Source organism: Cydia splendana, chromosome 1, assembly GCF_910591565.1.
Source record: "Cydia splendana chromosome 1, ilCydSple1.2, whole genome shotgun sequence".
Classification (NCBI taxonomy): Eukaryota; Metazoa; Arthropoda; class Insecta; order Lepidoptera; family Tortricidae; genus Cydia; species Cydia splendana.
The window spans coordinates 29,294,133-29,321,297 of record NC_085960.1 but is presented as its reverse complement, the minus strand read 5'-3'; the positions used below and the strand labels follow the sequence as shown (position 1 = coordinate 29,321,297).

At 38.5% G+C, this 27,165-nt stretch overlaps 2 protein-coding genes across 2 annotated transcripts in view; one reads left to right on the top strand and one right to left on the bottom strand.

The window, feature by feature from the left end:
* Positions 1–2,117: 2,117 nt before the first annotated feature.
* On the bottom strand, positions 2,118–27,165 carry LOC134798360 (uncharacterized). The gene is made up of 2 exons (XM_063770776.1): positions 27,043–27,165; positions 2,118–3,177 (listed from the first exon to the last, which is right to left on the bottom strand). Exons 1-2 carry the CDS (start codon positions 27,163–27,165, stop codon positions 2,155–2,157), a joined length of 1,146 nt encoding a protein of 381 aa, XP_063626846.1. The 3' UTR covers positions 2,118–2,154.
* LOC134797084 (ATP-binding cassette sub-family G member 4) overlaps positions 18,758–27,165 on the top strand; it is a 51,991-nt gene continuing 43,583 nt past the window's right edge. The window contains exon 1 of the mRNA XM_063769312.1: positions 18,758–18,987. The gene's annotated coding sequence lies outside the window, so the exon portion shown is untranslated. The remainder of the gene's footprint in view (positions 18,988–27,165) is intronic.

Below are 27,165 nucleotides of genomic sequence, written 5' to 3'. Positions count from 1 at the left end.
TCCCACCTGAAACGTTTAATAATTATATTGAAGGGTTAGAAAAAGTATTTTTAAATAATTTTGACGACGTAATAATTAATCGACCTGGTAGCACCGTATTACAACTTTTAAAAACCGTTGATTTTCCGTTGCTTTGCTCTTGAGTATTTATTAAAATTATTTACGCGATTTAGGATATTTACAACTATAAAATTTAATAACAGAGAATTCCGAGAAGGGAAAAAAATATAAATCATTATATAAGACTAAAACATATTTCATTGACTAATAAAAAATATGGTTGATCCGCAACATTCGTTTTATTACAATAATCATCATAGGTAGATAGATGCCTACAACCCTAGCGCATTCTTACGATGACGCGTTAGCACGTGACTCGCACGGCGGGCAACACAGTCTCGACTCTTTGTGCGCGTACTTATGGTACATTTCTACTTGTCCTGAGCAGCAGGTATTATTATTAAGGTTTTGTAGGCTATTATAGCGTAGGTATTTTCGCTTTTGTTTGGGAATGAAGTATCTGTTACGTAGTAACTATTTATTAATCTGTGACTAAACGCGTCGGTGTTATTGTTATTTTCCATAGTAAAATGAACGGTAGTGCTGCTGTCGTTGGAAATGGACTGTCACCTTTAGCTTCCTTTCAAAAAGGTGGATTACTTACAAAACAAGTAAATAGTTAGGTTAAATAAGTTTTGATACCATGACACCACTAGATGTACCGCGACAGATTATTAAGTAAGTGTAAGTAAGTATGTGAAAGTAGAAAATACCTAAGTAGGTACGTTTCAGGCTTCAAATATTTATCAAGAGTAACTCACAGGTTTAGAGGGCCGGAGGGGGTCAAAAATGTGACATCATTTTAACTTCAATTCAACTTAATACATTTAAGTACTTGAGTGAAGAGCGGTTTTTCCATCATGTGCAGTTATTATATACTTATCCGACCAATTTTATTAAATATGGCACTTAATACGCCAATAATGGCCTTTTGTTCTATTTAATTTATTAATGCATATCAGCTTGCGACAATGCGTAATATAATAAGTTTGACATAGAGCAAAAAACAGAACGAATCAGGAAATGACTATCGTCACACAACTCACACGCTTAGTTGCTATGTCGCAACCGTACAATGATAAAGGGTTATTCTCAAACGCTGTTCAATCAAGTTAATTTTTCGATTCCTTTTTTAAAAAGTAAAATTAGTACGGTTACCATCAGTTTGTCACTGACATAAACGCCGTCGAGAACATAATTTACTTTGTATACATCTCGCTCGCACTCGCATATTAGTGCAAACGGGATGTATAGAAAGTAAATTACGTTCTCGACGGCGTTTATGTCAGTGACAAACTGATGGTAACCGTACTGGTACCTACTTACACATATCGGGTCAACTATACTGAAGTTACACAGTGAATATTTAAGGGGTTGTGCACAAATCACGCGTGGTGTTTTCGGCAACTTTTTGACCCCCCCTCCCCTTGCTGATATTTGGTGAGGTTTTTCGCTACCCTCTCCCCTACATAACGTAACGTGTATTTTTTTTAAATTTTTCCATCCGACGGAGTGCGGAGTGAAGATTTATGTTTAACGAAACCGAGAAAAAGTACCTATCTACTCATGTGGTAGGTATTTTTTCTTAGTTTCGTTCACTGTAAAAAAGTACACGTGAGGTCTGTTTATACCTCCCTCTCCCAACGTGATCCGTCGTGATTTTTGCGTGACACCCCCCCCCCCCCCCCCATCCCTATCGAACCTCGCGTGATTTGTGCACAAGCCCTAACTCTTTTAGTGGACTGGATCCCACACCCCACAAGATTATACCAGAGCAGAGACATACCGAAAATGAGACGGCAGGTCGGCGTAGATACTTTTCGTAGCTATAGGCAGAGCATATTCAACCGAACCGAAATTAGTGATGGAAAAAAAAAAAAATAAAAATAAAATAAAAATAAAAATAAAAATAAAAATATAAATAAAATAAAAATAAAAATAATTTATTTCAGACAGTTGACAGTCCATATTTTAAATGAAATAAAATTAAAATTACAATTAAATTAAAGATAAAATATTAAAATTAACAAACAACTTACACATAATTAAAATACAATTTAAATTTGAAATTACTATTAACATTCATAAATAACATTAGATTAAATTAAATTTACAATTATTAAAACTAACATGTAGGGAGGACCAGTGCTTTAGCAAGCCACTGTCCCACCTGTTACCCACTATAGCCAGGAGGCTGTGGCGGCTGTCACGCACCCTGCTTAGCATCGCGGCGCAACGCTTGCGGAGCGTGGCGTGGAAACCGTCCACGCTCGCGTCCGCAAACATTCCGGACGCGCTACAGTGCCGCGGCAGCCGCAACAGGACCCTGAAAGCGTCATTATACTGGACTCGCAGAGCGTTTAACGATCGCTGAGTGTATCTTGTCCATAGGCTACAGGTGTACAGCGATGTACAGTACGCTTTAAATAAGGTTATCTTTACTTGGGCTGTACATCGGCTGAACCTGCGCGCTATCATGTTTGCTCTCATCGCTAAAGCTCTGCGTTCCCTCTCGATGTCTGCATCATCGCGCAGATCTTCGGTAACCAAATGCCCAAGGTATTTAAATGAGCTCACTCTATTTAGTTCCTGGCCATCAAGAAGTATAGGAGGGACATACGATGGACTCTTGGTTCCGGCTTTAAAAACCATATATTCGCTTTTAAGCGCATTATACTTTAAGTTATGGTCACGAGCGTACGATTCGCACATGTTTATTAGTATGTTCAATCCTCCAACCGATGGGCTCAGCAACACCATGTCATCCGCATAACTTATATTATTAAAACAGACTCTGTCAATATGGCATCCGACATGGGTGCTGCTGAGTCCGTCGATTAGGTCGTTAACGTATAAATTAAATAATTTCGGTGAGCTTAGCCCCCCTTGCCTTACACCGCACTGCAATCCGTACTCGTCAGAAAGTACGTTGCCCCAACGAACGCTGTTCCTCTGGCCACCGTACCAACACCTAAATATGCGTGTTAGCTCCTTGGGAAACTTGACCTTGTCAAGCTTTTTCCAAAGTAGTTCGTAATTAACAAGGTCAAAAGCTTTGGAAAGATCCAAAAAGCACGCATATATAGGTGTTTTTCTTCTAGTATAATACTCGACAGCCTGCAAAATTAGACAAGACAATTAGACAAGTGATTGCGCTCTCTGTGGATAAGCCGGCACGAAAGCCGAACTGAGCGTCATGTATCTGCAAACACTTGTCCAGTTGCACACTAAGCAGGCCGTCGAGTACCCTAGCTATAATGGTTGCCAGAGAAACAGGTCTGTAATTCGTTTTATCGGATACATCACCGGTTTTATTTTTGATGATGGGAACTACTACCGTTTTTGTCATACAAAAGAAAAGAGGGGAATCCCTTGCCCAGCACCAGCAGTGGCACTAACGTACTGTACGCGCGGTTCGGGCGGACTATAAAACAGCGTTAGAATGATCTTACAATTTTCTGAGAATCAGCCACCGAGTTCGAGTACGAGAGCACCCATTCGAGTGCATTATGCCGCTGAGTGTACCGGGAACAAAGGAGGGACTTTGTACAGCACGTGGCCGCGAGGCGATGAGTAAACTGCGGCTGTTTGTTTATTTTCATATGTTTCTAAGGACTGGAGATATAAAAATGAGGTAAGTACTAATAAAAGTACAGTTGGCGCAATCATAGCTCGTAACAAAAAAAAACGTACAGTCGACGTTAAAAATATGTTTACACTTTTGCACCTCCTCTGTAATAAGGCAAAAAGTGTAAACATATCTTTGTACTGTACATACTGCCATCGCTTGTCATCGCTCGTTGGCATAATTTATCTTTATAGCGGTGTCCCGATTGTCTTAGATGTAAATACCTACGTGTAAAGGGAACGTTGAAAGGGCTTCTGCGTTGACAAATTAAGGGACAAAGCTGTCAGCACATCGAATCCTTAACACCGCAAGGGTCGCTAAGGCGCATTTGAGACTTCTAAATAATAATTACTTGCGTTAATAGTTTATAGGATGTGGACCCTGAAGTCAAATTCGAACTTACATTTTAATATTTAAATGATTTCATTAACAAAATTACGTGTCAACGTGTAAATTGTCCACCTTGGGTTCAAAGCGGCAACTGAGAACGTAGGTAACCGGGATTACTTATAGTTACTTACTTTATTATTACTTATACTTTTGATACATGATTTATTTCGACGTAAACAATATAAAATTTATACTTTAATGCTGTAAGGGGAAGGATATAGAACACGATCTGTTTTGCATATGGTTTTGCATCACTATCAGTACGGTTACCATCAGTTTTTCACTGACATAAACGCCGTCGAGAACGTAATTTACTTTCTATACATCTCGCTCGCACTCGCATATTAGTGCAAACGGGACGTATAGAAAGTAAATTACGTTCTCGACGGCGTTTATGTCAGTGACAAACTGATGGTAACCGTACAGGTGTGTGAACTTGTTTTCACTATCAACCACCTAATAAAATAACACAGTCTGTTTGCTTGGCTGACGTGTACTACATACTACGTCTATACAAAATTAAATTACCAAAATATTAGTCGTCGTCTGCTACCTACTTGCTAACATGTAAGCTACTTACTAAAACCACTGGCAATTAAATATGTTAATAATACACACAGACAGTCAGACATTGTGCAATAAGACACCTTTGTTTCTGAGTAAGATAGGTATTGATGCTGTGCAGCAAAGCAAGCTACGCGGACATTTTTAGGGTTCCGTACCCAAAGGGTAAAACGGGACCCTATTACTAAGACTTCGCTGTCCGTCCGTCCGTCCGTCCGTCCGTCCGTCTGTCACCAGGCTGTATCTCACGAACCGTGATAGCTAGACAGTTGAAATTTTCCCAGATGATGTATTTCTGTTGCCGCTATAACAACAAATACTAAAAACAGAATAAAATAAAGATTTAAATGGGGCTCCCACACAACAAACGTGATTTTTGACCAAAGTTAAGCAACGTCGGGAGTGGTCAGTATTTGGATGGGTGACCGTTTTTTTTTTGCTTTTATTTTGTTTTTTTTTTTGCATTATGGTACGGAACCCTTCGTGCGCGAGTCCGACTCGCACTTGCCCGGTTTTTTTTAAGTTAGCTGTTAGGTGGTTAAACACCAGTGGCGGCGCCTCTAGATTGTTCGTAGGCAAGCCGTAGCTGAGTTACCCTTGCTTTTCTTCATAAGTTTAAAGAAAATAGCCCAAGGGCCTGAATACCAGACAAGCCGATGGAAAATGGAGTTCTATGGACGCTCCGCCACTGCTAAACACTGATGCCTTTTGTGGAAACCGCATCAATGTGATATGTAACATCTTTAACCTTTTCGACGCCGTGTCAAACAAGACGCCACATCACCGAAGTGTCAAAACTGAAATTGAACTTTATGCATAATGCACATAGGTCTATGTTGCTCTGTGGTCTGTGACCGATTAATCGGTCTTTGGCGTTGAACCCGCGGTGCGGATATATCGGTCATTGGCGTCCAAAAGGTTAAATCATTAAACAAAGCAAGTACATCAGTAAATTAAGTACGCCCAGTAGATACATCATATTGAGGACGGATAACGGTCAGATCGCGGTGTCCTTGTGTGAATAGCTTAATACACTGATTGTAGCGCGTGGCTTAGAGGCCAATTCGAACGTAGGTACACTGACATCAGAATGATATTCAAATAATGATATCTCGTCATATCATTTGATTGTCATTTTGATGTCGTGTACAGAATTGGCCTGTTAGGTTTGTTACGACTTGACAACAACTGCGAACTTCAAGATCACAGGTCAGAACAGATGTCAAAAAATAATGGCACCAAAATACGTCAATGCAGTCCAGTGGGCGCAGCATGGTTCCCTTTTTATCGCTTGTCACTATGTCCGTCACTTTCGCACTTACGTACTTGTTAGGACGTGATAGGCATGGTGACAAGCGATAAAAATACGACCGTGCTACAGCCGCAGAAAGTTTGTAAATGAATGCACATGAATGCACTAACATGTTTACCTATCTATACCACAGAATAAGTAATAGTATTTTCATCACACTCGCTCAGTAAATGTGGAATTGCACGCAGGTTTAGCGGGAGTTATAGAAAAATCGTTCTCCCTAGGGAGTTATGAAGTGTCTAGTGCCATAATTAAGAGTTTTTTGTCTTTATACTTAATTTTTGTATCGCAAGTGTGATGAAAAATATTGTGTGTAACTCGGGGCGTAATAATATTGCAAACTCGAGTCTATAAATCGCTCCGGCAAGCCGTCGCGATTTAACTTACTCTCGTTTGCAATATTCAACTTACGCCCCATGTTGCACAATGTACTATATCATATGTATACGATATCCAATATCAAAACAATAACAAACTAGTGTGGATCATAATTGATAATTATTATGATTCAGTGGAGCATCAAAACAATCGTATCATTTGCGTCCTATTTACTATTTTCTGTGTTACACGAGATAAACGATTTGCGCAGGCCGTTATCACTTTAAATATAAATATATTATGTGTTTTAGGTAACGTCACTGTGGCGAAGTCCGGCATACTTTATTTTTTTTTGACTTTGGAGTGATCTAGTTCCGTTAATTATTCACCTATGTTACTGCTTGTAATCGCATACGATGAAGAATTTAATAATTAATAGTTTAGCCTTAGTGACAGATCATTTCAAGCATAAATTAAGCAAAAACAATGATATTTTTTAAAATTCGGCGAGTAGACGGACTTCCCGTGCAGTTTAAGGGAAGTCCGTCTAGTTATGATATCAGCCAATCTATGGGTGTGTATATGTTCGTAGTCAAATTCCTAAAAAGAACGGATCGAGACAATGAAAAGTGTATTTTAAACTTGTCAATATACGGTTCAGATTCGAAATAAACACCATTTTTCTAAAACAAAGGCAAGTCGCCATATACTACCAAGATGGGGTGGTAAACCTTTTTTGGCAAATATTTAAACATAATTATTTTTTTGATTTCCGAAATAAAAGATCAATAGTAATTTTAAAATGAATTTTAATCGTTTCTTTTAATTTACTGAGATCAAAATTTAATAAAGTAACATCATGCGCAAAGTCAGGAGGATTTTTTGATACCTTATCAAATGGTTATAATGTTAAAGTCGCAAAAACAGTTGGTAATCTCTGATTTAACGAAAGTCCGGCATATGACGGACTTGCCTTGAACATAATAGACGGACTTTCCAACTTAGTCAAATTTTAATATGATAAATTGTGGAACGTATAATTACAAAACTAAGCTAATTTCTGATATTTTAAAAATAGAATAAAGAGAATTGGTTCTTATGCTACCTACGTAGTTACTTTCTGATGCACAATCTTTTCAAAAACTATTTGAAAAAAAAAATTTCGAACGGTTGTCGCACTATGACTTCGAGTTCAAAACACGAAATGACTTGTTGAGGCGGATTGCTCTGAAGTTGGTTGTCACAGCACCATCTGTTTTACAGTGACGGAACTAGCGCGAAAAACTGGTTAATCGACTGGACTCCAAAGTCGCATACGCCTTCAAATTCAAAAGTTATAACGTGTTGACGGACTTGCCTTGTAGACGGACTTGCCCACAGTGACCTTACCTACTTAAATGTTACAATCGGACAGTCATTACTCAAGTCATTAGCAACGAGTACGTACAATCGGTACGGTAAAGTGAGTACCTAGGTACCGTAAAACGGGGTGAGTAGGTTTCGCGGGGAGAGGTGGGTTATGAATGGGGAGAGAAGGTTTGAGAGGGGGGTGAGAAGGGATTTTAAGGCTACTGCTACAAAAATAATGTATTCCAATTTAAAATGGAGCTACTATAGTAATACGCATAATAAAAAAAAATCGATCCAACAATCTTCCAAAATCACCTTTGTATGAAAACCCCTCTCACCCCAAATACGAGGCACTACGGGGTGAGGTGGGTTTTCCTCTTTATCGTCAAAGTTATGAAATAGAACTACCCAAAATAAAATAAAAACTAAAATACAAACGTCTGGAACACTTATTATATACACCATTCAGTTTTCATATGTAAAAATAAAATGTTATCGAGGTTTGAATTTCAGTTTTGACCCTACTCACCCCATTTTACGGCACTATAGTAATGAGCTTTTATATGTAGGTATTTAATGAGGTTACGACTTTATTGTTTTACTTTTATTTAAAGATTAAAGTTTGATTTTATTTAAAGAAAAAAGTCCGTTTGAGCTAACTTTGTAGCGGCTTGAATAGAACAAAGTAAGGAAGTTTCATTATAACCGTGATATTTACATAGAAATTTGAGATTAAATAATGTCGTCATTTTGTTACAGCAAATCAGATTAATTCGATTAGGTACCTATTCAATCATCGCTTAAAAGTTTCACGTCGACAAATCATCAGCTTAGAACTTAGATCATCTTGATCAACGTATAAATTAAGTAACGAAGAAAATTAGAAAATTACGGAACTTCCAGGAAATAAATTGCAAGTCTTTCTGCTACCTTATTGTAGCGAATACTTCAGTAAGTTAGCAGGCAAATTAGATTTCACCCGGCTAAAGAACGAGGAAGCAGACGACCCGGTCAATAACCTAAGTGGCCTGTTAATATTGCCATTGCTTGCCGAATTGTGCGCTCAACACTTTCAACTTTCAACTCTTTAACCCGGACCGGTCTTCCGCTCTTTCGCTTATTTTCCAAGGGCCAAAAGCACAGAGCAGGTCCAGAACGAATGCTTCCCTCAGGTCGTAGTTTGCCGACTCCTAACTTAGGAGAAAGAACTCCTAGCTGTCATTCGGGGACTCCTAGCTTAGGGGAACCTGTGTAATTCCATCTCATTCCAACAGATAAGAACTGATTTATTTATTAATATAGGTTTTTGGTAGCGCAAGGGTTGTCACTTTGGTCTTTGACGTCCGTTAAGCTAGTAGTTACGGTCCTGCAACACCACAGCAGCTGCAGCTACCTGCAGCTATCTGTTGGATTAAGGATGACTCACGTTAGACCAGGCCGTGTCCGGGCCGGAGCTTCCAGCGCTTACTATTCTATGACATGGCGATCACGTGATGCTTTCCATAGAAAACGATCCGCCGGAAGTTCCGGGTCGGACACGGCCCGGTCTAAGGTGAGTCATCCTTTTAGTGTTATTGCATATGATGAAATTCCAGACCTATAGTGGCATAACAAAATTCTTTAATCAAAAGAAAATATAGACTTTGGAGCTAAAATCGGAATCACTTGATTTTCTCGGTTACACGGGGTATATCCTTAACTTGGGTAACCCATGGTCTAATAAAACATGGTCTTCCATTCCCAGAGTGACACGGGCCTACGTCACAATAACATTGCCACTTTATTTCAACATAACATGTTACATGGGTACATTATACCTATGGTTAATAAGTTAAAATATTTCTTTATAATTTTCATTTATATGTATTTTAGCTTAAATTTTACAATAACACGTCATTTTTAATTACTCGTTAGCAATATCTTCCGATTCACTAAAAGAAATTTCAGACTTTCGGGTAATTCTGTTTATACTACTGGCAACACAGGATAGCGCTGTGCACATTTGACAATTCGGATCTAGATAACTTCATGCCCTGACCGTCATCCTTGTCGAACGCGTGTTAATTGTTATTTCCTTCTCGCTCAGTGTCAGCAGTCGCAGTGTTTTCCAAACTTTTCACGCCGTAAGCTTGGTAATTAATGTTTAACTGTGAATTAGTTTTTCAAACGTTTGTCTTGTATAGATAAATAAAGTTTAATTTAATACATTAGATTTGTTTTATTTTACTATGTTTCTACATGAATTACTTAAAATTAATGCCGTTAAAATAATTTCCACCGTTGGTTAAAATTCTCCCACATTTCAAAGTTTGAGAACCTGTAAACAGCATGATGACGTAGGCGCGTGTCAGTTAGGTCATACGCGAATCTCGGAATGGAGTACCAGGCGGAGTATATTATTATACCATGGGGTAACCGTTTAAAAGATACGAAGGAATTCGTGTCTATTAAACTAGGCAGGAGTCTAGCCACCATTTTGCGTAATTTGATATGGCAATTATGATGGTTAAAGTTTTCAACTTGTCTGCAGTTTTTGAGCTATTAGAATAACACATCAACCGGCCTAGCGGAAATCTATCCATGGACCTTATAAACTTGGAGACTTGGTTCAAAGTGGAATAAACTGTTAGCAATGGCTGTACTTAAGACGCTTTTCTGGCCAGTCGAGAACTGTTAATAAATCATGAGCGAATTTCATTACTTTTTTTGACAGCTCATGACATGGCTAATATTGTAACAAAAAATTTCGGCGGTCTTCAACCATTTTCTTACTTAGGTACCAGAATAGATACGGTCCAAAATTATGAACGAAATATCATTTGATATTTACCACTCGCTTTTCGGCGAAGGAAACCATCATGAAGAAACTGGGTATTTCCCAACAGGGCCTAGTTTTTGTCTCTGGGTTGGAAGGTCAGCTAGTTGCTTTCGTAAAATTAGTGATGTCGGTATTTTTTGGATTAGCAAAAAGCGCTGGTGGCCTACCGGTAAGAGCGTGTGACTTTCAATCCGGAGGTCGCGGGTTCAAACCCCGGCTCGTACCAATGAGTTTTTCGGAACTTAACAGTTGCTTTTCGGTGAAGGAAAACATCGTGAGGAAACCGGACTAATCGCAATAAGACCTAGTTCCCCCTCTGGGCTGGAAGGTCAGATGGCAGTCGCTTTCGTAAAAACTAGTGCCTACGCCAAATCATGGGATTAGTTGTCAAGCGGACCCCAGGCTCCCATGAGCCGTGGCAAAATGCCGGGATAACGCGAGGAAGAAGAAGGTATTTTTTGGATTAGGTTTCTCGAGCGGATTTCATCAACCCTTAGTACCTAAATCGTGGCAGACGTGGCTCACTCCGCGATTTCGTCGCTTTGCTACAGGTAGCTAAAAGAACATCGGTTCGGCCCCAATTTTGGGGGTTGCCATAAGCCGCGCGTGGCGCTGCCCATACAACCATTTCCAGTCGCCGTTACGACGCGGTGTTGACACATCTTGTGTCGACACCGTCTGTTTCGGTCACAATTCCAGTCGCAGAGTCGTCGCCGTGTCGACACAGTTACCAGAAATGGGGAAGGGTCGACACATGACACAAAGTGACATAAAGTGTGGTCGCCGTGTGCACACATTGTTTCGGGTTTGCGACTACTTTATGCCAAAATCATTCGTTCATTCGTTCATTTTGTTCCTGTCAAATGGAAACTGTCAGATGGAAAAATACTTAAATAAAAATAAGTGACATTAATACGCCATCTCTAAAACGGATTACAAGACGTAATTATATATTGTTTGCATTTATATTACAATAGGACTTAAATTATTATGGGGAATTAAACTGCTCGAGTGATTTGATAAACTAAGTGTAATATAATCAACGCGCCACCACATTGTTTTAGTTTAGCCGGAAATGAAATTGTTTACTTCTCAGTGCCTGTGTTCATAACTATATTATTTGAAGCATTTTTATTACTTCGATGCGTATACTATACTTAAATAACAGAAATAACGCTTGACATACTACGCAACTTGTTAATTATGATCTATAAATATGGTTTAAGGCTGAGAAATATTGCAGTCACAAAGTAGTCGCAATGTTTCGACTTTGTGTCGACTCTGTGTTGACACATGACACGCGCTGTCAAAAGTAATAACAAAGTTACTGGTATGTTACTGGATTTGCAAAATGGCTCCTTGTGTTGATTTGTTTTCAGATATTCTCAAAGTGTAAAAATGCCGTGGTCAGAGATGGGCATTAATCGATTAACTGTTTATTCGACTAATTAATGGAATAAAAAAAAGTGAATTCTCAAATTTTAATCGCGATTAGTTTAGTCGACCTAACATAGATTGAAATTGAATTAATCTGAATATTAATCGAATAAATTATCGATTAAATCTCGATTGATAGTTGACAGTGGGCCATTTTTGTACGTAAAAATAATAGAAATGTCTTGCATGCAGATGGTAGCAAAACACTTTGTCATAAAAGTCGAGATGGGTGTCGATATACAGGGTGAAATTTAATTCACTGGCCAAATTGAAACACCCGAAAGAACTCGAAAAAATATTAAACACGTGTTTTTTCTTTTAATACCGCTCAGTACATTTTTTTCGAAATAACTCATCATCAAGTTGTCCTAAAAACCTCGTACGTTATGGTGAACCGACAACTACCCACTACACCCGCTTCTCTCTTATCAGTTAAGGTCATTGACACCCCGCCCCTCCCGCTGTTTGCAATCGCGTCACCAATTATGAACCCTATTGCAGCGAGATAAGACGCTTACCTACATAAGTTGCTAATTTTTCCTTCATACTTTAACGGGCTTAGAGCCGTCAAAATGCAAAGGCAACCCATTTTTAATCTAAAATATTATTTCTGACTAATGATTATTAACAAAACGTCCGTGGCTTAAAAACAATGAGTAAAAACTAGGTCAGGAATCTTTGCATTCAGGCGTATTTAAAAAATTGAATCATCTTATGTACTTACATTTGATTAAAAGTCGACGCAATTAACGAAAGTCCCACGAGATGGTACTCTTGGATTCAATCCTTGTCTGCGAAGGCGTGGAACTGATTCCATTTCGTATAATCTTTGTGCACCACGTAAACACTCACCACTTAATAAATAACACCGTACCATTTCCTAATATTCCCGGTTAGAAAACATTTTTTTAAACCTTAGTACGCGCGCGATTATTATTTTAAGGTTGGCGAGTGACGAGTGACTAATCATTTATGCTAACCGTTATGTTTACCGCTAGCGCGGAATGGTTTAGACTACCCTCGAAATTGATAAACCTGCCTACCATCGCCAACACTAACTGGGTGGACCCTATTGCAACGATTATAAGGTTTAGTGAAGGTCAGATAAGGGTTTTGCTGATGTTGTTGTTAAAACCTACTATTAGGTTTGTTTACATTTGTGGTAATAGGGTGACCACGACTCGTGGAAAGTATTTAAAAATTGAAAAATGAAAATTAAAAAAAAATGTACTCTTTTTTTTCGCTAAATAGATTCCTTAAGTGTAACCTAGTGCCTGGAATGAATATGGCCAGTGATTTAAATTTCACCCTGTATAGGTTTTAGGGAGTGCCGATTTCGAAAATAATGACCATTTTGGAATCCGAAATGGCGGCCATGCACTGTGTCATAAAAGTCGTCATGGATGTCGTTTTATACGTTTTAGGGGGCCCCAATTTTGAAAATGATGACCATTTTGGAATCCAAAATGGCGGCCATGCACTATGCCATAAAAGTCGTCATGGGTGTCGTTTTATAGGTTTTAGGGGGCGCAGATTTCGAAAATGATGACCATTTTGGATTCCAAGATGGCGGCCATGCACTATGTCATAAAAGTCGTCATGGATGTCGTTTTATAGGTTTTAGGGGGCCCCGATTTAGAAAATGATGACCATTTTGAAATCCAAAATGGCGGCCATGCACTATGCCATAAAAGTCGTCATGGGTGTCGTTTTATAGGTTTTAGGGGGCGCAGATTTCGAAAATGATGACCATTTTGGATTCCAAGATGGCGGCCATGCACTATGTCATAAAAGTCGTCATGGATGTCGTTTTATAGGTTTTAGGGGGCGCAGATTTCGAAAATGATGACCATTTTGAAATCCAAAATGGCGGCCATGCACTATGTCATAAAAGTCGTCATGGGTGTCGTTTTATAGGTTTTGGGGGGCGCAGATTTAGAAAATGATAACCATTTTGGATTCCACTTTTATGACAAAATACGTAGCCGCCATCTTGGATTATAAAATGATCATCGTTTTCGAAGTCTGCACTCCCTAAAACCTATAAATCGACATCCGTGACGACGCAAGTTATCTTTATTTTCAGATCTAACAAATTGCTACAGAATACAAAGGACAAAAAAGAAGCGAGGAGGTAATGAAACAAGCAAAAATACAGATGATTCCTCGACGCAATTGGGTGATTCTTAAATTGTGTCCAGATTTTTTTTGTCATAAAAGTTTTTATTTTTCACATATTACTCTCACAAGTTCCGTGACATTTCGACCTTGTAATTTTTTAAGTAAATGTTTTTGTTTATCTATGAGGATCTTACTAGAATAGTATAATCAAGGTATGTTTATATTTTATAAATGAAATAGTAACGCAAAAAAAAAATATATTTGTGTCTTATATTCCTGCCGAAGACTTTTATTTTACCTTTTCCTTCTACACAAGTTTGGCCAAGTAATAAGAATTTAGAGCTCTCAATTTTATTTTGACTTCTACAACAGTAAAGCTACGAGGCCATGTTTGGTATCGTTTTCGTATAAATTCGCAGTACCAAATTTAGTTAAGGTATCACATTGACACCATTCCGAAGTAAAAACATATAAACTTATTAAAATACTTTCTTTTAAACTCCTCTTCACGCTTAAACTGCTGAACAGTTTTAATTTAAATTTGGTACACATATATTTTGAGTCCCGAGACAGGATATAATAAGTTATCTCAAAAATCATCCTTTAAAGGTGTGAAATGAGGTGTAGAGGGGAATTCAGAATTGACTTCTTGAAGTTAATACTGTTTAAGTTTAGGTTTGAAGTCATGTTTTTTCATCATTTTTAACTAAATCAAAGATGTAGACCATCCCAAATTTCATATAAATCGGTTCAGCGGTTATTGATTTCCCGTACAAATTTCCACGCCACTTTTCACACCTTCAAAAGATGATTTTGGTTATAAGATCTATCCTATGTCCTGTTCCGGGACGCAAACTATTTCTATACCAAATTTCAACGAAATCGGTTCAGCGGTTAAGCGTCAAGAAGAGTTTCAAAAAACCGGCCAAGTGCGAGTCGGACTCGCGTATTAAGGGTTCCGTACATTAAGTCCGACTCGCGCTTGACTGCACATTTCTAATAGGTTTTCCTGTCGTCTATAGGTAAAGAACTATTTTGTGTATTCAGACGGACATACATACAGACGCACGAGTGATCCTATAAGGGTTCCGTTTTTTCCTTTTGAGGTACGGAACCCTAAAAAGATTTATTTTTATTTTGTGGAATGGTGTCAATGTGATATCTTAAATGGATTCAGCACCCCAGATTTATACGAAAACGATACCAAACACGGCCTAGCACCTTCACTGATATAGATATATCAAGATAAAATTGAGAGCCCTAAATAAACTTTCCAGAGCGGATATCTCAAAAACTATTCAACATATCGAAAAAATTGACTGAATAAACTTGTAACAAATTAAATTAACTTTCATTTTGTATAAGTGGCCATGTCGCTGAGATGCATAGTTTCCGAGATATAATCGAAAAACGGGAAAATGGGACCTTCAAAGCCCCCTCTCTCCCCCCCGCTCAAGGGCTACGGCCGGGGACTTTTGATATGTTCACCTCCTAACTTGTCAAACCGAGTTACGGAGTCAAAAATTGTGTTCCGAGCATTTCCCTCTACAACTTTTAGAGCATTCGTTGCTTGACCTAAGTAGCTTATTGAATTTCTTTAAAAACTTTTCCGTAAAAGGTTGACGGGTGTTGGGTGTTTATATGGTTTCGGTCGATTATTATCATTTGCATTGCCCATGATGACTTACTAGAATTACGAGCACACGAGACACTAATAGTAGTTTGACAAACCTTGGTTTTCAAGAGGTATTTTATATTGACATTTGCTGTCAGATTTAGTCGCAAACCGCACGCAAAGTGCACACAAATGTGTCGACACCTTGTTACGGAAAAGTGTAGACACGGCGACGACACTTTGTTTCGAAACAATTCTAGACACATTGTGTGGACTCTGTTACGACACATCTGACATTTAGTTACCACTTTGTGATTCTGCGACTGGAATGGTTATATGGGTGTCGCCACCTAGCGGCCATATCTGTGCTGATCGTAATACACGCGTTTTGTTAGAGAGTGAGTATTCTGTACCTAGTACTATTATTTATTCTGTGATCGTGACAAAAACCTGCATTTAGGAAGATGTTGATGACGTGGTCCGTAATGTACAAACAGCAACACTCCTAACTGTACATCGGTGGACCTTATTCCAAAAGGCATAAGGTCCATCGATGTACAGTTAACAGTGTGGGCGGTGGTACCTGGTACATAGTTAGGTGTATTTCTGGTACATATGTAATTAGAAATTTCGTTATTTGCTTCGCTATCGCAAGAATATGGCAGAGCTATTGAGAGATAGATAACGAAAATTCGATTTTTGCGGTAGGCCTTAGGGTTTTATTCCACCTGTGCAATTTTTTTTGTCCAATGTCATTGCCTCTCACTCTCTGATTAAGCAAAATGTGATGGCTCCTCCACACAATGGGCCAACGCCGGCCACTCCAAGGGACGCAGCCATGCGGTAGAATGAGATAGCAATATCACTAACCTCCTCTACCTCTAACGCATAAATGCGTCCCTTGGAGTGGCCGGCGTTGGCCCATCGTGTAGAGGAGCCATGAGACGCAATACACATTGGACAAAAAAATTGGAAAGGTGGAATACCACCCTTATGGCTCCTCTACACGACAACGCCGGCCACTCCAAGGGACGCATTTATGCGTTAGAGGGAGCAAGTGATATTGCTATCTCACTCTACCGCATGGCTGCGTCCCTTGGAGTGGCGGGCGTTGGCCCATCGTGTAGAGGAGCCATTAGGTTAGTTGAGTGGTGAGTGTGCCCCAGCCGTGCTAGGCCAGTAAACTGTTGGCTGGTTCTCTCTTGTATTGACACGACCCCGGCTCTAGAATTCAATACATTTCAATTTACAAGTTAAATTGAAAGTTTGTGATCACAGACATGTATCTACGTAGATCACGTTGGGTGCTTTTCTATATACCTATAATGTATAAGAATTGGGATCGAATTAAGTACAGTTTTTTTGACGTTGAATGTAGAGTTTTTTTGTAACTATTGTATGTAGTATTTTCGATGTGCTTTTCCTTTCTCCTGATTAAATTTAAAGTGAAAAATGTGAAATAGTATTAAGTAATGGATTTTAATACATAACTGAATTTTCACCTTTAAAAACATACAATACTTACAAATCGCATCACACGCGGCGGCGTGTACCTACTTAGACAATATGTAGACGTGTGTCTGTATTTTAGATATTTCTCATATAAATTTTACCTTGCCTATTAACTAGTAATTTTTAGCTATTTGGCCTATCTACAAAGTAGGTAGGCGTAGCCGACTAGTTAAGATATTAAAGTTTTTTGTAGAGATCGCTAAGTACCTATTTTTTTACTCAGTTGAAATAATTGTGTGAAACAATATAAAGTTGTAAAAATATTTTTTAAATATATATGTTCGATAACCAGAGCTGAAAGGGGTGACCTTCATAAGTAAACATTATTTTGTAATGTAAACTTTAATAAGTATTTTTTTACATTAGTATGTAGTCCACCATTTGATTCATTAATGTACCTAGTAGATAGGGTAGGGAATTATTACAATTGTCGATGGTAAGGGCATTTTTCGTTAATTAATTAGCATACTACGTATCGCAGAGAGCGCGATCACAAACAATGACATGTAGGTATTCAGACTACATGCCAACATTACATGCAAGCACTTAACAATTTTATATTAACAAATTAATAATACCGTACCACTTTACTTTCCAAGTAAAAAAAAAACAGAATCGGAAGTATTTCCACTGCACTTATTCTCTACAATCTCTACTCTACAGGCCGGTTTATTAATAAAATTGTCTGAAGAGCTATGAACATGGGGGTGGGGAGAAAACAGTATAGTTGTACCTATATTATGTACCCGGACTTTCGTTGAAAACCCTGCCTAATGTAGTTTTAAAAGTTTGCAAGGAGATTGGAATCATCTGAACTTTAGATGTAAGTATAATTTTGTAGAGTAAGTTAAATTTGTAATCATATATTTCATATCATAACCATATACTTGTAAAGCGATTTCGTAAGAGTCAATAGGTAACTGCAGCGAGAGAGCGGGCTATATAGGCATATAATAATAAATACTCAATGCATTGTTTTGTGATTTTTAGGAAATTAGGGCTCATTTCGTTTCATTCAATATGCAAAAGCTTAAAATGTTCAGGCATCGCCATTTACGAAATAAATTGTTAATGAACGAAACGAAAGTCCGCCGTGGACTATTTCTATTCTGAACTAGTTTATTTTTACAACCGTAAAGTTGTCGTATGCAGAAGTTAACCCCAAAATAGGACAGTTAATTTTCAAGCCGTGAGCACGCCGCCATGTCCGCAGTGCAATAAGTGCGAGCGAAACAACATTGCGGGTGAAAGAGACTTGCACGATGACCGAAATCGATGTAAGACCGCGAGAGGAATATCTCGCCTCTCACCTAACCGTCGGTACACGCGCACCGAAAATGCACTCGCCGGCAGACTTGCACAAGTACCGAAATCGATGTGAGACCGCGAACGGAATATCTCGCCTCTCACCTAACCGCCGGTACGCGTGCACCGAGAACGCACTCGCCGTACCAATCCAATGTTTATATAAACTTCTCTTTATCGTATTGATTGTTACGACTGTTTTAAAATTGGAACGTTTTTTTTAAGGTACCTATGTCAAAGATCGTGAGCTTGGCTGATATTTTCGTACGTTGCTGAGATACACATTGTTACGTCACTGGCAATGTATTAGTCAATCGATGACAGCGTCTAGGGTTCACAAACATTAAACAGCTGTGGTCTTTGTTCGTGGCTCGCCAGCGACTGGCGGCCAAGAGAGCGGCAGCGGGCAACACCACCAGTCAGTAGCACACCCGCCTCCGTATCGGCTTCACGCTCAACGCTTCTGTGACAGTAACCTACTGATCCTATCGAATTAGGATAAATTATTATCTGTGCAGTGTCTGTGAATTTTTATTTGTGCATCGTGAGAGTTTCAGGTAATTTAATGTAGTTGTAGAGATTTGAATGAATATAGAAAACAAAGACGAATTTGTTTTGTGTGCTGATAATCGGTGTCAAAAATAACAATGTCCTCAAATCCTTTCAATCTCTCCTGCTTTCTTTTTTGCATTTCCGCTAAATTATCTAAAATAGTGGGTCAGTTACAAGAGGAAATTAATTTAACCAAAATAAATGATAAGAAAAATCAAGCGTGACAAATATTTGGAAGATTTATGGCGATGTGAAGACGGGAAAGTTATGTTATCAAATTAACTATTGGCACGTTTTTATTCGGCAATGAATCCTGCAATGAATGCGAACATTTTAGACAATGTCTCTCGAATAATAATATAAAAACAACTCTTTCTAAACTAGTTTCCTAATAGATTTATAATAAGTACTCGTATTATTTATCCGAAAATACAACAACACATTCTAGTCGTTAAAGTATGCGTTTTATTAAATTGAGAGTTCGTGGATAGGTAATTTACTCAAAACGACTTGTACAGTCAGCATCAAAAACTAGATAGATGGTGACGGTGAAATGTATAACTTTGTCTCTACGTAGGTTGCCCTGAAAGTTTCGGGAATTGGAAAAAATACGCGTTTAAATGAAATAAAAGTACTTTTATTGTTTTTCAAAGTATTCTCCTTTGTGTTTAATGCACTTTTTCATTCTCTGAAACCAGTTTTCAAAACAGTTATTGAACTCTGAACTGGGGGTTGACGAAATGGCCATTTTATAAGCGTGGACTGCTTCTTCCGCGGTCTGAAAACGCTGACCACGCAACCGATTCTTTATTTTCGGGAAAGTAAAAAAATCGTTGGGACTTAGGTCGGGGCTGTACGGAGGATGGTCCAGTAATTCGACTTTTTCGCCCTTCAGATAGTCGTTTGTTTTCTGAGCAGTATGAGGGCTGGCATTATCATGGTGTAGTATAATACGGCGGTTAGGGTTATTTTTTCGCAGTTCAGCAAAAACAATCGGTAAACAAACGCCTATATACCAATCGGCATTGACAGTTCTTCGATCTTCAAGAGCAATAGTCGCCACGTGACCCGATTTGGAGACAAACGTGGCTACCATTTTTTTGATCGTGCTGCGAGAACGAACAACTTTTGTTGGCTTCGGCTCGTCTTCGTAAACCCATACTCGAGATTGGTTTTTGGATTCAGGCTCATATGCGTAAATCCATGACTCGTCACCTGACACAATACTAAAAACGGCAGTTGAGCTTCCTCCATTAAATCTTTTTAGGGTTTTGTGGCACCAATTGACACGGACCGTTTTCTGGTCGTCAGATAACAAGTGAGGAATCCACCGGGAAAACAACTTCCGCACGCCCAACTCTTGCTGTAAAATAACTTGTACCTGACTCATTCCAATGCCTAAAGTCTCCTGAATTTCCCGATATGTAACATGCCTATCTTCTTTTATCAGTTGGCGAACAACATCGATGTTTTGATCGGTAACGGCAGTTTTCGGTCGACCCTCACGTACGTCATCCGCAAGAGACACACGGCCACGTTGAAATTCCGAATACCACCTGTATATTGTCGTCTTCGAAGGTGCTTCACTACTAAAAGCAATAGTCAATCGGTCTCCACATTGTTGTTGTGTTAATCCACTTTTAAAGTCATAATAAATCATTGCTCTAAAACTTTCGCGGGACAGCTCCATTTTCACCAGCGACTCAACGACTTTAAAAAACAATTGAAAATAGAACATTGTTTTTTTTTTCTAAGTGGCCAGTGTTTTCGAATAATGAGACTATGCTTGTAACAAAGAGGTATAACACATGTCAAATATACGTTCCTAAGTATGCAATTCCCGAAACTTTCAGGGCAACCTACGTACCTAGTACCCACTAATATACCTCCATAGGTATATTATACCCACTGAAAACGATGTCCTTTTCTTTTGGAAATTTGTAGAGTCCTGTACAGAACGTTTTGATATGGTTTTGACACTTCGTTCCATAGTGTATGTTTTCTGTAGGTATGATAAGCCTAACTACGATTACAATCGCAAATACAAAACGCCAATTCGAAACTTAAATTATTTATGGAAATAGTCACGTGACTTTTCGTGACATCATCTGTCATCCCGGTACATTTTAACTTTTCGTTTGGCGTTTGTCGATCGATGTACGATTGTCAACAAGGGCCCAATAATGACAGCACAAAATAAATAATAGTACTAACCGTACAGAAAGGACACCTTCTACAAAACCGAAGTTGGACAGCGATTCAGGGACGAATCATGCTATCCCTTTTTAATATTATGGCACTATCCCTTTCAGCTATTTAGGGTTGTCAAAATTCAAGTGATTATCTTATGTGTGGTCGTGCATGCAAAAGGACGTCATGTGGTGCCAACCCTAATAATTGGTCGGAGAAATGCTTAGCCGAACGGAGCCGAGTTTGCCCGAAATCAGGAGTGTCTCCCCACTGATGACAGCAAGCTGCGCATCCACAATAATCACGCTCTAAATTACCTGTTGGAGCAAAAACCTTAATTCAACTGAGACTGTCATTACGCCAGTACGCCTCGCTTTATAGAAGAAATTTGCTCCCCTCTCTATCAAGAGAGAGGCCGTAATAAATCCCCTGCGTGGGAGTTTTTTTTACAGAATCGAATAATGTATAGACAATTAGAATACAGACGTCGTACGGTACGATCGAAAGAATTCCACACTTAGGTACGCCTACATAAGGCTTTACGGACTTACTGAGCCATGCTTGTAATCAATCAGGGGTTGCGAGCAAACTACACACAGAAAGTACCTCGACACATAGGCGCCATGACAATGGTACATACCACATATATATATGAGTAGGGACAGTCAAGTGTAAAAATATGAGTGCATATAACTTCTCAAAAAGATGTCCCATAGTTCTTAATTCGCTGACATAAGAGCTATGGGACATATTTTTGAGTACCTATGATGTGTGCAGCCATATTTTTATACTTGACTGTACCTTACAAAGTTTCACACGCTAGCGTGGCTTAAACCACTGTACTGCCATTATATTATCGTTAAACCTATTGCTACCATCAAAAGGGGTTAGTAGCTATTCTCGGCTTCAAATTGGGGCAATGCAACTTTATTTTAGGTAGGTACAAAGTTGCAGCGAAATGTAGGACATACGATATTAAACTTTTTCTTGTAGCTCATATTTAACAAACATTTCGAAGTGTGAAACATAAATGATTTTTTTTTCCAAATGATTACTTGAATGGCTCTTCTACGCGATGGGCCAGCGCCGGCCACTCCAAGGGACGCAGCCATGCGGTAGAATGAGATAGCAATATCACTTGCTCCCTCTAACGCATAAATGCGTCCTTTGGAGTGGCCGGCGCTGGCCCATCGTGTAGAGGAGCCATAAGATACCATTACCAGAAAGGTCCGGATTTTTAATAAATAAGCCAAGAATAACCTCTGAAGAATAACTGTGTGTTGTCGATTTTGAACCGTAAGCAAAACTCACCAACATCCTCCAGAAGACACCTTACCTACTTCGACCACTTCCGTTTTCTATATCTAACGATTATACGGAATAGATGCCGATAAGAACTCCTCAAGAACAGCCATAGCCACCACTTGATTGCATTCAAAAATTGCCAGCTGCCTCTTAACCACATCAAAGAGAAAAATAAGACCACCACAATATTCGAAATCAGCTTATTCGCAGATTGGTCATAGCTTCAAAACTCTCAGGAATCTATATCTGTGCTATTCATATAGCTGCAGTTCCATCACTATTCTTTACACAATTTTGTCTATAGGTATAATGTAGCTCTTTTTGTCTTATTCTCGAAGCACTTTAGTTAATCTCGTCCACGTCTCCCTTAACGGCGTTGTCAGTCGGTAGTTTATTGCTAGGCTTTAAAAACTTAATTTAAAACTTCTCAGCGTCTGAATTAAAGGTATCGAGAAAAGATAATTTTTAGGCCGACTCAAATTCCAATTTTAAAAAAAAATCTCGGCGTCTGTCTGCATTCTTAAGTTTGTAAATCTACTTAAACAATTTACTTTACTATCTCTTCATTACCCTCACGTGTATTTTTCAATGAAATTGCTATAAGTAATATATAAGCTTGACGTAATGCGATTACATATTCAACGGAATCCAAAGTAGAATGTTATTGACGTAATATCTGTGTTATCTCTTAAATCATCATAAAAATTCTCGAACAGAGCAGATTAACCTCCCATAAATGGATTACGATTGACAACGTCCAAAAACTTGACAGCTTCCGAGATGAATCTTGGTGATTTATTGATTGTTTCTATCCCTCGGACCAATATTTCATCGGTTTTTTGTTAAATCTTCTTTCTTTCTGTTCTGTGTGGATGGACCGTCTCTCATGGCAACAACAAGAACGTCATGAAAGATTCTACTTATTTAAATATTTTAAATTTTGACCTTACAATAGTGTCGATATGTAGCGACATATCGACATTTATCGGCATATTTTATGTATAGTCAAATAAAATGTCAGTACCGGTCATGTCAACGACCAATTTTAAATATTGCTGATTCGTATTCTACGTAATCCTTCATCTTTTTTTGATGTAAATATTTTATTGTATTCTAAATTATTTACCTTGCATCAAGGAATCTTCGTTAGGTATTTTTGTGACAAAATCGTTTATATTTGCGAAATCTTTTCTACTTGTTTACATCGGTGACATTCGATGTCTTTCAACGTCTGTGTACTCTTTGCCAGTAAAATAAATTACTCCCTACCACTGAAAATCCGCAAATTCGCAAAGGCCAAATGGAGTCTATCGCTTTACTGTATTTTATTTATTGTGTTAAAGTGTTAGCAGTTCAACGACCCGAACGATAAAAGTAATTGCTAATTTATTTCAAGGCCTTCTGAAAGGAAATCCGCCTAAGTATATGCGGTTCCAGCTACGTGCAGGATTTATGGCGTCGTAGGCTTTCTCTTAGGACGAATCTATATGATATGAGAAATAATTTATTTTATTATAGAAATAATGCAATCTATTTAGAGGTGGTCGCTTTTGGACGAAATCGAAAGGTGCGCCTGGCGTCCGTTGGTTCGTTGGGTGGACGACATTCGGAAGATAGCATTAGCTCAGGACCGGGCCAAGCCGCGTACTGGAAGAGAAGGGAGAGGCATATATGCTCAGTCTATCAAAGACTGATATGTTCATAATGATATGATTTAGAGGAGTCTTTTAATCGGAAGTTTTCAATGAAGTATTACAATTGTTCACTACTCCTAAGGTTCCTTGTAAGGTTTTAAGGTCATATTTTATTTACTCTCCATGAGCATTTGCTAAGTTGGTGGATGGGTTAAACCTTTTAAATACCATTATGAATAATTAAATTTTAGAGAGTTAAATAAAACAGAATATTTATAAGCACATAGGCGTCCAACGTCCAAATTATATCCTATTTTGGGCTGTGCGCTGTGTGCGGGTCATAGTACGAAAACTTATAACTATTACTACGTAACGTAACATGTGACATGTAACTATGTATTAGGACGCTTGATTTAAAATACAGTCGTTGACAACATCACCTTTGTTTAAATGACATTAAAAATTAATTTGACCTTAATAACTTTAACCCAAAAAGGGCCTAAACTTAACAAACGGCTTGCTTACCCCCTTGAGATTTCCGCCGATGTAAACAGCCTCGTTTGTCATTCATAATTTATTGTTTTGTCGAATGAAAACAACTTTGTTATGCCTATGCCTATAACCATGCAAAATTCCTAAAGAGCGTTCTTCATATCTGAAACAGTCCTCTTAAATTGCAGCACTATCCTCCATTTGATTTAAAACTTACGAATGTTCAGATTCCCATTTGTTTTTGCTAACAGCGACGTGGCAAGGATCCCAAACGGCCTGAAGGTGGCCGCTAGATTAGGCCATTTTTCTCATGCCTCATTGCTAATGCACTACTTTTGGGACTGGCCAACAAATCGGCGGCGGGAAGTCATTTGCGACCTCGTTCTATTGGATTGAAATTATAGTCCTGCGTGAAATGGAGCGTGTTAACAACCTCTATGTGTGAAACAGATTTGTATTAAATATGTAGATTTGGGACGATAATACGCGTGCGTTTTTTAGGAAGAGGAAGTGAAACAACTGAAGTTAAAAAATCAATCAGACACAATGCCAAACACAGACATTTATGGAAGAAATGGGAGGAGGCCTTTACCCAAACTGGATCCATACCTCAAGAAAGGAGAAAAATCAACAAAAACAACAACAGCATAAAAACATATTTTAACCGAATGTAAAAAAGAAAATTGAAACTAAATAATTTGTTAGAGTTATGGAAATAAAGAGGCTATAATAATAATAATTAAATATGTACGAGTACCTACATAGACTTGGGACGATAATACGCGTGCGTTTTTTAGGAAGAGGAAGTAAAACAATTGAAGTTAAAAACTCAATCAGACAAAAAAAACATCAATCTGTATCAATACACACATGCACACTTAATGCACACATAATGCATGCACACATTACATACCTACTTAATAAAAAAACGGAAAATCTTTTACTCATACCGAAACGAAAACGTGGACATAAATAGAGGGAAGAAAAGAAGGAAATCAATTGACTCACTACGAAACCAGCGTGCTCGTTAGCATAATCAATGACATTTTGGAGTTGACGTACGAGCTAAAGCAGCTAAATACAAAAATATAATAAACAACAAGAATAACAGAGCGGCGATTATTTTACCATTGACGGACGGACGTTTGGTTTTGGATAAATACAAGTTTTTACGTTTGTACGAGCAAGAAAGTACATGTAACGAACTGGTTATTATTGTAAAATGATGTTTAGATTACAGAGACAAAGAAACGTTAACCCATTGTGAATCACTATTGTCATCACTCGGTAGTGAGTCATTGTTTCATCTGCGGGTATTGTATTTGAGAAGCGTTCAATTTCATCGATTCAGATAAATTTCAACATTTAAAACCTTACGTTGCATATGACCATTCGAGATGTGAAAATTTACTTAGAGTTAGAACTGATAAAGTTCTCCGACAGATTAACACAACGTAGTCCGGAGTAACATGAATAGAACATGCAAAGGCATACGGCATACCACCGACCCTGCTTTCCAGCATTTTTAGAAAACAGCAAGCATTCTAAGTAACTTATTTCGCTTTCTGCGTATTTATGAACTTTATGGTGCACAATTCAAAATATTTACTTACTTATTATAAGGATAAGGATAAGGAGGATAATTTATATAGTGTATACTATAGACGAAGCTCTTAATACATTTTTGACTTCAATAAACGGTCCACATGACTGACACGGATCACTGACAGTTGTCCCTTCTCTCTCTTCCCCATTAATATACCTCGCCCGCAGCTTTGAATATTACCCAATACACAATTTCCCCCTATTAAAAGCAGTTCTCATATGTCAACCATCTTACTCGGCATTTCTGTATTTCTTGTTAGGTACAAGTAAATATATTTTGCATTTTTTGAATTACAATATTAAATTTTACGCTGTCAAGCACAGTTGAGTCGCTTGCGGGCTGCGTGCGGCAAAATACACGTGGGGTAATTTTAGAGCTTAGTTAGACTTTTAAAGTTATTCTAGTTTCCAAACGGAACTAGTTATACCTACCGTGGAATAATTTAGCACGCTGGCTTACGTAAGGTCCCAATCCAGATTGTCACGGCAAATGTTACGGCTGAGGTTAAGCTTGATCGATCAAGAATCAAGATCGAGTAGAATCGTTTACATACCTACGAGTATTTTGACTTTAGACGGAAATAACAAATATCCTCATAAGTCTCCGCGTACCTATCTATCTATCTATCTATTAAGCCCTTTTATTCTGAGTTAGAGTATGTCTCTAAGCTCAGTGTGCCGCTTGGCAAAGGCCTCCTCTAGCTCTTTCCATTGAGGTCTGTCGTGGGCCACTCTTCTCCAGTTCGGGCCCGCTGTGAATTTGAGTTCATCCTCCCATCTTGTTCGAGGTCTCCTTTGGCTCCGTGTGCAACCTCTTGGGTACCAATTCGTTACGATCTTGCTCCATTTTTCCTGCCTGTCTCTCAGCATGTGGCCAATCCATCTCCATTTCTGCTGGTCTATTTTAGTGAGTACGTCGGTCACTTTTGTTTTTTGTCTCAGATCTTCATTTCTCAT